The sequence below is a fragment of the Fusarium oxysporum genome, chromosome 14, assembly GCF_000149955.1.
Source record: "Fusarium oxysporum f. sp. lycopersici 4287 chromosome 14, whole genome shotgun sequence".
In the NCBI taxonomy this organism is placed as follows: Eukaryota; Fungi; Ascomycota; class Sordariomycetes; order Hypocreales; family Nectriaceae; genus Fusarium; species Fusarium oxysporum.
The window spans coordinates 880135-891856 of record NC_030999.1 but is presented as its reverse complement, the minus strand read 5'-3'; the positions used below and the strand labels follow the sequence as shown (position 1 = coordinate 891856).

Sequence of the window (11722 nt, the reverse complement as noted above, 5' to 3'; positions counted from 1 at the left end):
TCGAACGAACATAAATGTCTGAGGATGGTCGATCCAAGCATCACATTGACCGCCGTGCTAATACTATTGGTGTCAATTCTTTTTCCCGACCTGCCTACAAGCAACATACTTGGTCTTGCCGTTGCTGGCGGGAAGACGAATGTGGACCTCGTCTCCGCCCGCACTCCCTTTTTACCTACCGTTCCGTGTCGCCTGCGTTACATGCATGCCGCCGCTCTCAGAATTCACCAGGCACACAGAAAGGCAACAACAGCGAGGGGCCCCACCAGGCTCATTCTCCCTGGCCCATGTTGGCCAAATCGAGCGTACAGGGCTCTCTTAGATGGGGTAATTTCCAGGGTGGCGTGGGCTTGTGGTGGCTAGCTCTGGCAGGCGACGCTGTCCATCCTTGCTTTTCCGAAAGGGACCGGGCTCGCGCACATGCGTCGCAACCCCGACGGCGCTAACAGATTCTGTTCATCCTGCATTGCTTGCCGGGGCATTCCCCGTCAGCCTCACAACTGCCCCTGGTTTTGTGTCGGAAATAACAAAACTCGCAAGCATACAGTAGTTAAGAAGACAGAAATATTCAGACAGCGCCCCGATGGAACCAGCCGATGGATTGTGTAGAATAATTTCAGCACCCCAATCCGAGTCTTCCTTTTTGTCTTGAGACGCCAAGCCGCACCAACAACGACAATCGCTAGTCATGCACGACCAACTCTCGATGTGAGCATCTTCTCATCCACCTTGTGCCATCCATTGCATCCAGCCTACCTCCAAATTGCCGCAGGACGTCTGCGCTTTGCCCGTGGGAATAACCGGGACCATAGGCTGTGGCCGCAGATCGTCTGGTCGCCTGTCACAGTCGTGCTGTCTTTTTCCTTCTGCTGCCTGGCTTCCTCATCTTCCGCTTCGCAATGACCTACCAACCATTCCCCACGATACAAACCGTACCGTGAACGTCGGAATCTTTGACCCTGCCAATATCTGGCCTCAAGTATGTCTGAGCTCACGATTTCCTAGTTCTTCTGCTTACATCTTTCATCCCACAAACAAACGTCCAGGAACCGTTTCTCGACACTCCGAACTCGCGAGTGCCTCACGCAGAACATGAAGAACAAACCTCCACGCCAGCAGACGGCGTTCCTATGATGATGCTTGTTGCCGACTCTCTCAAGAAACCTTCGCTCAACGACCGAGATTATCGCGTCATTCGTCTTAACAATGAACCTGAAGCGCTCCGGATGCATGATTTCGAAACGGACAAGGCCAGCGCTGCGCTGGATATCAATGTGGGAAACTTCAGCGACGAGTCTGATATCTCCGGTACAGCCCATGCGGTGGAACATGTAAGCGCATCAATTCAACAGCCGTGATGTTGTATAGACATATGGGCTAATAGTTCTGCTTGTCAACAGTTTTTCTTAATAGGCACCGAGAAATTCTCAATTGAGAACGAATACAGCCAATGCCTCTCCGCCAATTCCGGAAGCTCCAATGCTTACACAGGGCCGACCTCGATGAACTACTTTTTCTACATTTCTGTCAAGCCGAACGTGTGGCTTGAATCGAGTGAAAGGAGGTTCGACAGTCAGTACAAAGCGGAAGGTATGTAGGATGTGTATCCACATGCGTATTTCCATTCTGACTGTAGTAGCATTAATATCCAGAAGTTGCATTTACTTTTGCTACCCCATAATCTTCATTATGTCAGTAGACCATGCCCCTGTTTGAAGACGCTAGCAGGCCGATAACTACTGATTTGTGACTCCATTTGGAACGTTCAATAACACGCACCAGATCTTTGACAGATTAACTTGCTGAGAAAGCTTGATTTAGGCTGGCTTGACCTCTCATAGTAATATGGCTCCCTTTCTTGTCGTTTAAGCGTTTTCGCCACTGCCTAAAAACGGGGTGCATCAGAAATTTGTCACGGGATGTCCAAATAACAAGGTCGACAAATTTAGTAGATGGTTGCCGTTCGACGAATAGGTGATAAGAGCGGCAACGGGATACTTTGTGAGCAAACATCGAAACTTGCCTCCATTGATGCATGGTGACGCGCTAAAGATGAACTTGGTACTGGACCTATGCGCAATCAAAACACCGCCTACTTCTTCCCATTCCAGTGCCTGAGGACATGCGACTAAGTAAGTATTCTCCTGTCGAGCGATTGGAAGTCTCCACCTGTTGACTGCTTCATCCCCTGTCCCATACCCACCTCGGGATCGCCGACCACCCGTTAGGGGGACAACAAATCACCCGCTTTAGACTAGGCTAATCCTAACAATCAACCACAATCGCTGCAATATCGCGCTTTGTTTCTCTCCATCCAAGGTCACCATATGGTGCAATGTGAAACACCGCCATGGCTTATGAGAACCACGACGGACCTGCCAACCATCATAGCAACACCAGCGACTGTCCAACACGCGCCTCGATCGACCAGCGTCTGTAGAGCTTCCCTCAACCTTTCTGCACCACCTATCACCGATGAAGCACCGCATCATGCGATGGAATCTAAGAAGAACCGACCTCCAGCAGGCCCCATTGAACCAGTCAAATTTCCAGTCAATCAACATGGACCCCGGCATTCGAAAGGCAGTGAAAAGTTCAGGAATCCGGGCTCTTCTTGACGATATCGATGGAACAACAGCAATACAACTTCCAAACATATTGGGTAAGCCCTCGTCTATCCGCGCAAACAGAGGACCTTGGTGCGGGGTCGGCTGTTCATCACGGCAATTTTTCAGGAAATTGAATGGCATTGCACTCAGTTAAATTGTTACCACACCCAGCTTCATGCTGTATGTAGATGGAGTTCAAGACAAAATTAATTGGTGACATGCGATTTGACAGTTCAATCAATGCTACAGCGAGAACGAGAAATGCCATTTGAGGCCATTCTTCCATCAGAAACGGAAAATGCCAGCTCTTGCTGTAATCACAATCGCCAGCCCTTGATTGTTGCCTGTACAGTCACAATAAAAACCTCATAGCTCTGGACAAAGTGGAATGGATAGAAAAAATAGAGTCCTTTCCTTTATCGGCTCGTGTCAACTTGGTTGTAGATACCAATGTACTGGCCTGTTGCAATTGACCCGGCGACTCGCTCCGGCTACCTTGCTGCTAAAATTAACTGACCCCCACATTCCGATACCAGATGCCTTGAGGAACGAAAGGCGTCAAGAGGACGGACGAAAAAGCGGAGCCAGGCCAGATCCCCACTCAAAAATTCACGTGAATTTGAACGTGTCATCGCCGTGTCGAACCCCACTCGCGTAGTTCGCGCCGTCTCAAAATTCCTCAACGTTCCTCTGCAACGTCTGCCCTGCACCAGTCCCCGGTGTTGGCTTCCGACCAAATCATCGACTCTGCTTGCCTCACTGTCTATTCGCTCATCTCCTCCAATCTCAGCTCAGCTTGTGCCATCTCCACTGGTACCACGTTTCCCACGAAGTCCCTGTCTCGCACCTCGGAGAATAGCATGATGCCGTCAAGTGATCTGCACCTCGACAGCTGAACGTACAGACTGTGTGTCACACTGGCTTGGAACCAGCAGGCCGTCAATGTTCGTGGTTCTTGTCCCCCCGGAGCTCTAGTGCGACCCTGTCTAACTTCTCGCCTGTACCTTGTAGTCCGTACATGCGAACGCCGGGGCGCACGGCAAGCCCTTGCGAGAAACGTCATGTTGCTGTCATGGTTGCTTACTTACGCACTCGATTTTGACACTTACAGGCGTCAAGAGTATGATACCTGCAGGCATTCCGACAAAGTGGAGGTCGCTCGTCGTCTCTGACGCTAGCAGGAGCCCCGCGGGCGGCCCGAAGTGGAAGACCGTATCAGCATTAATCCCAAGGCCCGGAAGGCCTTGTCGAGAACAACCCCCACTGCCTCATATCTAGCGCCGTTGACACGTCTTAGTCCTTGATGCATATCCTAGTTCACGACCACCGGCATGCCAGGGACAAACATGAACACAGCAGGCACCGATATAGCGCTATCATCGCCTTGGCCCAACATCATGACCGCTTCTTCCTCCGTCGGCTTACCGTCTTTCCACTTATGCTCGGAAACGAAGATGTGGAGAGAGGCATGTCGCTGCCTCTGGAACGCGAGTGTTGCCTCTACATTCAGGTTCCATCGGTTCCTGTTGAGTGGCGTCACCACTGCGATACCCGACTTCCATGGAGTGCGTCTCTCCTCGTGATAGCAGTTGCTGTTCAGAAACTCGACATCCGACTGATCCTGGGCTCCCTGCTGAACATGCGTTATGAGTCTGCGTAGTCGTGGATCTTGCGCGGCACGAACTTTTTCCTTGAGCACCACCACGGTGAACTTCCTCCACAGGACGTAGGCGACGTCGTGTTGTCTTTGCTGCTCGAGACCGAAGCCGTGACCTTACCCGCGTGGGAAGCTTGAGGTTGGGAGCAGTATTGACCACTCTTGTACTGGACGAAACTGGTGGAAGTCCCCGCAAAATATAATTACTGGGATATCGCCGAAATCTTCAGTCGACTCTCGAAGCCTCCGCAGCTGCGCATTGACGGCGTATAGCATCCTCGCACCCAACATGCCGACCTCATCTATGATCAGTGCATATTTCTCTTGCCAGTCCATCTTGGCCTGCCCGTCGATACGAAGGCCTGCCGAGCTAGGTGGCGCGGCCTGTTCTCGTACTCGTGTCTCTGGAGAAATTGCAAGCTGAAAGGATGGTGATTCGATTAATGTTTGCCGCCGTTGCAGTCACGAGCAAGCGATGCGACTGTGACCTACGGCGAACAGCTCGGCGATGGCGGCGATGATCCGCGATTTGCCGGTACCTCCATTGCCTCCGATGAATAAGCATAGCTGTGCGGTGCAATGCTCATCTCGGCGCACCTGGTCAAGTTGGCGGCAGATCGGCCAGAAGGCTATGCTCTGTCTTCTGTTGAGCATCAGGCATTTGGCCAGTTGTCTCCTGACCTCACAAAACGATGTGAACAGGCTGAACATGATGCTTGTTGATGGATTCGTGTCCTCCATCCAGTCGGCAGTCGCGGCCTGGCCGTTCTGTTGCTCTAAGTCTTCGGACCCTCCGCGTGCTGTGGCTCTGTCGATGGGTATCGTAGCGCCCGGCCAACTCTGCATCCCCTGAAAAGCCTTTTCCCGCTCGCGGGAGAGGCTGATTTGCTGCGACCTGATAGCCCTTAGTTGCTCTTGCCTTGGCGTTCCCGTACTCGAGACGGTCCTTTGAGGAGGGCTAAGGCTATCGTTCAGGATGATCGCGGCATTCAGGTCCTCCTCGGACGCCAATGCGGTCTCCTGGAACTAGTACATTTGCTCGACCATTGCGGAGATCTCTTTCGACGCGGCCGTTATCACCGTTCGTGTTATCGCATTCCTCATTACATCGATCAGGCGGGTCGCTGTACCGATGCCATCCGGCCGATACACTGCTGCGTTGTGCGATCCATTCCTGTCGGTGCTGTGCGATCCGGTCACATCAGCAATCGGATCGCTTTTGCCTGACAGGACCCCCCACTGCCGGGCATCCAACGCCCCATCCTCGGCGGATCGCCGCAGCAGTTGTATGTTGTCTGCTAGCTATGCACTGCGCCTGGGAGGACACGCCTTGTGTCTTTTCCAGATGTTGTTGATGTCATCAGATGCCTCGCACAGGAACATGTCCCATGGACAAAGAGCGGAATGCGTTGTACTGCTGCTCTGACGCAGGTTGCGTGAGTCAGTAGGGCTCTGCGTCGCGGCCACACGATAGCCTGTTGCTTCGGTCGCCGCAGCGTCTGATCCATGATTTGGATGATGGCCAGGACCTGTCTACTTCCACTTCACCAGAGGCGATACCCTGCTCCTTCCACTTCGGCTTGACGACCGATATGTAGTCGTATAGAGCGAGACCCTCCAAAGCCTGCCGAGTTGCAGATACGCTTGTAACAATGAGATCCTCTCTCCCGCCTTGCCCAGCATGACCGTCTCTCCAGCTTGCTCGTATCCGTCAACCCTACCAGCAGCGAGTCTCAAGAGGTGCCATCACCAGAAGACATGCCAATACATGGTGCACACGTCCAGGAACGTCCAGGCACTGCTGTTCGTGAATTCCTTGCCACAACCCTGGCAATAGGCCACCACCTCGACCTGCGACAAAGCTCGTTCCGTGCAAATTCGATTGGTGACGCACAACAGGAGCTGCCAAGTTTCATTTTGTCTCTCCGCGTTTCCAGTCGAGTTTCGTGTGTCATTCGGCTGACTTCTAGCCTTGCCGTCACTCAGGAGCCAGATCAGCTCTTTGGCTGCCACGATCCTCTTCCACACCGGGCCCTCAACCTTGGTCGCATAATTTGTCACGTAATATATCAGCGGCAAGCCCTTGCATTTCGTCACGATGAAAGAGATGTCGTGGTTGTGTCGCGGCCCCATAGCCGTCGCTTTGTTTCATCGATTCACTAGCCTGTGACCGCGTCGGATGCGCAGAAGTCCGTCCTTCGTGAAACATGTCTTCTCTACCACTTGCCAAGGTGCGCCAAACCGGTAAGGATTTCGTTCTGTTGTCTGCCAATGACATACTTGACGCACGTTTGACTATGCGTGTGGACTTGTACGGCGCCGGCACAGAAGTTTGCCTCGTCGAAAGATGCGGCGAATTGACGCGTATTGCCTATCAGCCTAGAAATCCCTGCCGTTACCGACGTCTCCGCTCGCATGACAGCCGATGCTCCTTCGTCAAGATCCTGCTGGACGTGTCAGTTGTTCTCGGTTCTATGCCTCGACTTGGTGAACGACGAACCTCCGAGAATATGCTGTCCACGTAATCGATCACTCGTTTCCGGTATGCGACGTGTTCCTCTCCCTAAACATCCCTCGAAAGAGTACTTAGATGCATGTTTCCCTGGAGCCAGAGGAGGCCGTGAAGGTGGAGAGCGCACCTCTCGTTCGTCTCTACCGCCACGTTGTACTGGCTGACGAGGACAAACACCGACTCCTCCCCAACGTTCACGTAATGTTCAAAACACATGGACACTTTGCGGTGGAAGAAGATGGCCAAACTAACAGAATCTGATATGGCGAGTCGGGCCCTCTTGTACGCTTGATCAAGACCTAGAAACTTTTCGGCTTCCTCGGTTTCGCGGGTACGGCACGCTGTCAGCTTCAGCTTGATCGGGTTAGTGATATCGTTCGGGTTGAGCATGTACCAGATCGCAGGAATGCTGTAACGAACTATCAGGGGACTTGATCTTCCGCCGCATGGTCAATCGACTTTCCCTTGACATTGGTTGACGATAGCCATATAATGACAGGCTCCTCAGCAGCTGGTTTACAGCCGGATCTGCAGTCTTACCGGAGGACTCCAGCTCGATACTCGCCTTTTCGAGCCTTGCGGCTGTCAATTCCTTGATTGTGTGCTCTACTTGTGAAAAATCGCTATTTCGGATGCTTGCCATACTCACTCGGCGGTTCCTCGACCGCACCCTTATATTGAAGACGAGAAAGAGGAAGACGAGATGCGACGCAAATCCCCCACCGTGTCGCTGCACTAACTTTGCCCATGCTTCTGTCAGACATTACGTGTATTTGGTCCATTGATCCAGATTGGTATATTCATTTTGTCTTATGATCAAGTTCTGCCCCTTGGAGGTTTTACCATTTCGGCTGTAATCTTAAAGTATCCCTGGTTGCACGTAACACCCAGTGCCTGTTCAACAGCTTCTTGGGTTATGTTCCGCGATGAAACCAGCCGTCGCGCAGCGAACTCTGCCTCGCAAATTTGGAGAGCAGCCTCTCTCTCAGCAACGACCCATTCTTCGACCTGTCGGGGTCCGCCCATGCCTCTGGGGAGCAAACTGGGGAACGTTCTTGCCAGGTACCACGTATCGAAATGATTAGCAAAATCCTCGCCGCGAGAAATAGCAAGGCTGGGCTCGGCAACTCGGTTATACCACACCTTGGCCGACGCTCTGCACGCATTTCTGCGCCCCTGGTCCTCGACCGCGGCCTCGCCCATGGACTCGAGAAGATGTCGCAGTTTTGCAACGTCAGTTATGTCGGGCCAGCCATCCAGGTCGAATATACCCGATGATCCGGTCTCGTAAAGGCGCTCGCCCTTGTCATCAGCCCCGCACCCATCGTCCCTATTGACGCAATCGTAACCGGTGGCCACACCAGGTGCGTTCTGTTCCTCTAACAGCGCCCCAACTATCTCCTGAATGTCGATCGGATCGTGGTCGTCAATGCCACGCGCTGTTGGCGGAACGATATGTGGCGTCCGCATCTTCAGCCGAGGATGATCGGTTAACCTTCTTTCGTGAAGGTTCTGGGGTGGCGGATTGCTCGGTCTCGCCTACATCGGATGTACCGTTGGCCGCATAGTCGACAGTGGAGGTGGGTTTAATCCTCTTCAGCCACAGCAGCGCTTTCTCGACGACTCTCCGCCGCACTGATAATAACGCCAGCAGATCGCTTGGCGCCGGTTTTTCCCTGGCCCTGCCACGACACATGGATATCATCCAGCACCTTTAACAGCGGATGGGGGAGAACATTCTTTACGAGCTCCTGAACGTTATTTGGGAACAATGTAATGTGCCCTTTCACATGCCTTGGGTACGTGATGCCCTGCCTGTGTCCGTCTGAGATGCTATATCTGGTGATGAAGCCGTAACACGAGTTCAGCGCAATCAGCTTCTCTTCAACGGGGGTAAGCCCTTCAACTGTCGGGAAACATACGCTCGCAACCCAGCCACACATGGAGCTGCGCTGCTGGAGACAACACACCTCGCCTGAGATGGCTCAAGCAGTCCGCACAACCGCGAATATTCTGCCCCGCCGGCAAGCACCGAGGGCATTTGAAGGGTGAGTCGCCTGGTTTCTTGATAGGAATTGCTGTCCACCAATCCCACCCGACATCCTGTAGCTCGACCCCGCCGTACTTCCGATAACAGAGCAGGCAAGTGAGAGTTGGCAATGTCTTCATGTCATGGAGCGCCTTGTAGAAGTTCTGAAAGGTCTTGACCTTCCTCTCATACGGCACAGACTCGCATCATTCCTACCTATGAGACAATCGTTCTTTCTCAGCGAACTCTACTTCAGCGCCTGCAGAATGTTGGCAAAAACTTGGACCTAGACTTCCTCACCAATGCTCTGGCGGTCTTCTCTTCTGATACGCTTCGGCCCCGACCGTCCTGCCTCGCATTTCACCCTTTTATGCCGCGACCATACGTGGTGGAACCTATGGGGGCTTCGGGAACCTTTTTGGCAAAGCCAGTACCCATGCTATATCTAGATCCTGCCCATTTGTTATCTGCCTCGACAGATGACCAGCCAAGCTAACACACTGCTAAGCAAGACAGAGATCAACTCCAGGTATGGAAGTCCTTGGGCTTCTTTATTTTGCAAGTGAAAAGATTATTTGTAATGAAATTCAGCAATAGGGGTAGAAGTTGCTCACATAAGTGAAGAGGCTTCTACCAGGAACCAGCCATAACAAAGCGGCGGTCAGGTCACTACGCATAAGGCAAATTCGATAGACGTATCCGACCAGGGGATTCTGTCATGCCACGTCTATTATACACCTCCAGATACGCTTAAGAGCGTGATACAATGGAGTGGCGCTCTCGGCTGATTTGTTAGCATTCTAATTCTGTACTAGAGCAATACGAAGTAGAGATGGGCAATGTAAGAACCAGTCTGTATCTTGCCTTAGATTATTAAATAGGAGGACTACAGTTCTTTTCTTGTACCTACACTCTGAAGTGGTATTCGTACTACCAGCTCGAACCGGTCTTTTGGGACGTCCTTGTCTGTAGGTTGGTAGCAAGTAAGCCCAAGAAGACACGGGCAATAGAAACTGACCCGCCAGCGCGGAGTCTTGGGGTAAGTTCACCAAGGGTGCCGAGACCATGAAACATGGGCACGAGGAGAATTGGGCCGGGATTTTGGAGAAGTAAAACAAAGACAAGGGGATGCGAGAGTAACTGAAATGCAGTTAACAGCACTTTAAACTTAAAGTCTAGGTCATAGTTACATAAGATTGAAAACCGTTGTGTATCTTACACCTGTTTAAAGCAGAATTATCAGTCGACAGCCAGCAGTAAATAATGATCATTTCAAATGCGAATGGAGTGATTCATGCGACATTACGTAGAGATAATCGAACAATACAGGAGGGGAATCTATTATTCATCCATTTCATGGTAGAAAGAGTAGCGGCCTTGTCAAGAGGTTATAATAAGAAGGCGTTTGCGTCGCGATATCCTAATTCATTGTGTAGATGTACTATATAGGTGCTCTTAACTAGCTTCTCTTACAGCTATAGCCGTTCGAGTCTAGTGAAGTAGACTATAATGATACGAGTAACTTTACATAATGCCCCCATCTCAAGCAATTTCCTCAGCTATGTCATAGATTTCGTACTGTATGTCTTGCATATCAGCTCTCATATCCTCTATTGCCATTGCTAAGTCCTCAAGTCTTCTAATTAGAAAGTAAAAGTGGACCTGGCCTCGTGAGCTCCTGTGGACGTCTCGATGGCGTGTGTTTGGGGTCGGAGACTCGCTTGAGCTGGCGAAACTGGCTCCCTCAACATTCTGGGGTGCCCTGCGTTCGCCGCGCCTTGTTATACGTCCGTATCTTTGGCTCAACGTTGATTGAGGAATTGAAGGGGTTTGCGGAATCGAGATTCCACTATCCCCATCAGAATCAGGGACAATGAAGGCATCAGAATCACCGCTATCGTCTAGACCACGTTCGCTATGTTCGACAGGGTATTAAGATCTAGTAATATGCAATTTTAAGATTAACACCCATACCTAAGGCTGAAACCGCTTCGCTCATCGCATCGACGAAGGCTTCGTGGTCATGAATGCGGCGATACATTGTTGGGTGGTGTAATAATATTATACTGCCACTAGCAAATAAGTCGCGTCTCTTAGCGAAAAGGAAACACTGGAGGGAAGGGGGTTCTATAAGATATATATACCACAGGTACATCATATGTATTGTTATGTCATTTGCTCACAAAGCTGTATGGTCGTACTACTTCAGCGTCGATTTGCGGCTCAAGCAAAACTTGGCCATTACCTCCGGTCAGATACCATGGAATCGCACTGGGTAAAGCATAATATGAAATGGCGCTTTTCATGCCAGATTCACTTCCAGTCTAGTATCAGTCATCTGCATTTACATTGCAGTAGCGGATTGTAAAGGTCCAGAGGATCCTCTGCCCTGTCTGCGTTTTATATAAAGCGCTATTTTGAACCGTCTTGCTGCGTGGAGGTCAAGGGGGGACAGAGGACGTGTAGTTTTTCAACAGTTTTTTGTTTGCTTGAGCCAGTATAAGTCATCACGAGTACTTGAGATCCTTTTTGGCCAGAGTAAAGATGACAAATAGATGTTTCCGTAGGAGATTGTAGTTTGAAACGATGGCCAGCCGATTACATGGCGCATCAAATCTACCACTGCACGTAACTGCAGTTCCATTAGAAATTTTTGGATTTTGACACTACTGTCACTTAGCCTATAGTGTTCGTTATTGTGCCATATCAAGTACAGTATACACATTACCTTGTGCTGGTCACTTTTCCAGTCTCGAACAGCGGGGTTGGGTAGAGCCATATGTGGCAATTAAACTAGACGTTCAGAAAGAACAGGAAGGTACACCATGTGTGACTCGTGCTCGCGCTTTAAATATCAATTCCAAAGAGGAAGGTTTACGATATGTACCAGATTACAGCATCAAAGTTACCAATGC

The 11722-nt window shown here is 51.0% G+C and overlaps 6 protein-coding genes across 6 annotated transcripts; 3 read left to right on the top strand and 3 right to left on the bottom strand.

Annotated features, from left to right (window-relative positions):
- Nucleotides 1–14: 14 nt before the first annotated feature.
- Nucleotides 15–446, top strand: FOXG_21543 (uncharacterized protein; the record flags this gene model as incomplete). Its single annotated transcript, XM_018401888.1, has 1 exon — nucleotides 15–446. The coding sequence occupies one exon, from the start codon at nucleotides 15–17 to the stop codon at nucleotides 444–446; it is 432 nt and encodes a 143-aa protein (XP_018253994.1).
- A 684-nt stretch (nucleotides 447–1130) lies between these two features.
- On the top strand, nucleotides 1131–1598 carry FOXG_21542 (insulysin; the record flags this gene model as incomplete). The annotated part of the gene is made up of 2 exons (XM_018401887.1): nucleotides 1131–1331; nucleotides 1401–1598. 2 exons carry the CDS (start codon nucleotides 1131–1133, stop codon nucleotides 1596–1598), a joined length of 399 nt encoding a protein of 132 aa, XP_018253993.1.
- Nucleotides 1599–3286: 1688 nt separating this feature from the next.
- FOXG_14269 (uncharacterized protein) lies at nucleotides 3287–5438 on the bottom strand (the record flags this gene model as incomplete). The annotated part of the gene is made up of 4 exons (XM_018394339.1): nucleotides 3287–4362; nucleotides 4474–4686; nucleotides 4759–5286; nucleotides 5397–5438. 4 exons carry the CDS (start codon nucleotides 5436–5438, stop codon nucleotides 3922–3924), a joined length of 1224 nt encoding a protein of 407 aa, XP_018253992.1. The 3' UTR covers nucleotides 3287–3921.
- On the top strand, nucleotides 5437–7712 carry FOXG_21541 (uncharacterized protein). Its single transcript, XM_018401886.1, has one exon. The coding sequence runs from the start codon at nucleotides 6025–6027 to the stop codon at nucleotides 6427–6429; it is 405 nt and encodes a 134-aa protein (XP_018253991.1). The 5' UTR covers nucleotides 5437–6024; the 3' UTR covers nucleotides 6430–7712.
- On the bottom strand, nucleotides 6483–8248 carry FOXG_14268 (uncharacterized protein; the record flags this gene model as incomplete). Its single annotated transcript, XM_018394338.1, has 4 exons — nucleotides 6483–6710; nucleotides 6767–6798; nucleotides 6853–7132; nucleotides 7622–8248. 4 exons carry the CDS (start codon nucleotides 8246–8248, stop codon nucleotides 6483–6485), a joined length of 1167 nt encoding a protein of 388 aa, XP_018253990.1.
- A 2095-nt stretch (nucleotides 8249–10343) lies between these two features.
- Nucleotides 10344–10848, bottom strand: FOXG_14267 (uncharacterized protein; the record flags this gene model as incomplete). Its single annotated transcript, XM_018394337.1, has 2 exons — nucleotides 10344–10708; nucleotides 10782–10848. 2 exons carry the CDS (start codon nucleotides 10846–10848, stop codon nucleotides 10350–10352), a joined length of 426 nt encoding a protein of 141 aa, XP_018253989.1. The 3' UTR covers nucleotides 10344–10349.
- Nucleotides 10849–11722: the final 874 nt, after the last annotated feature.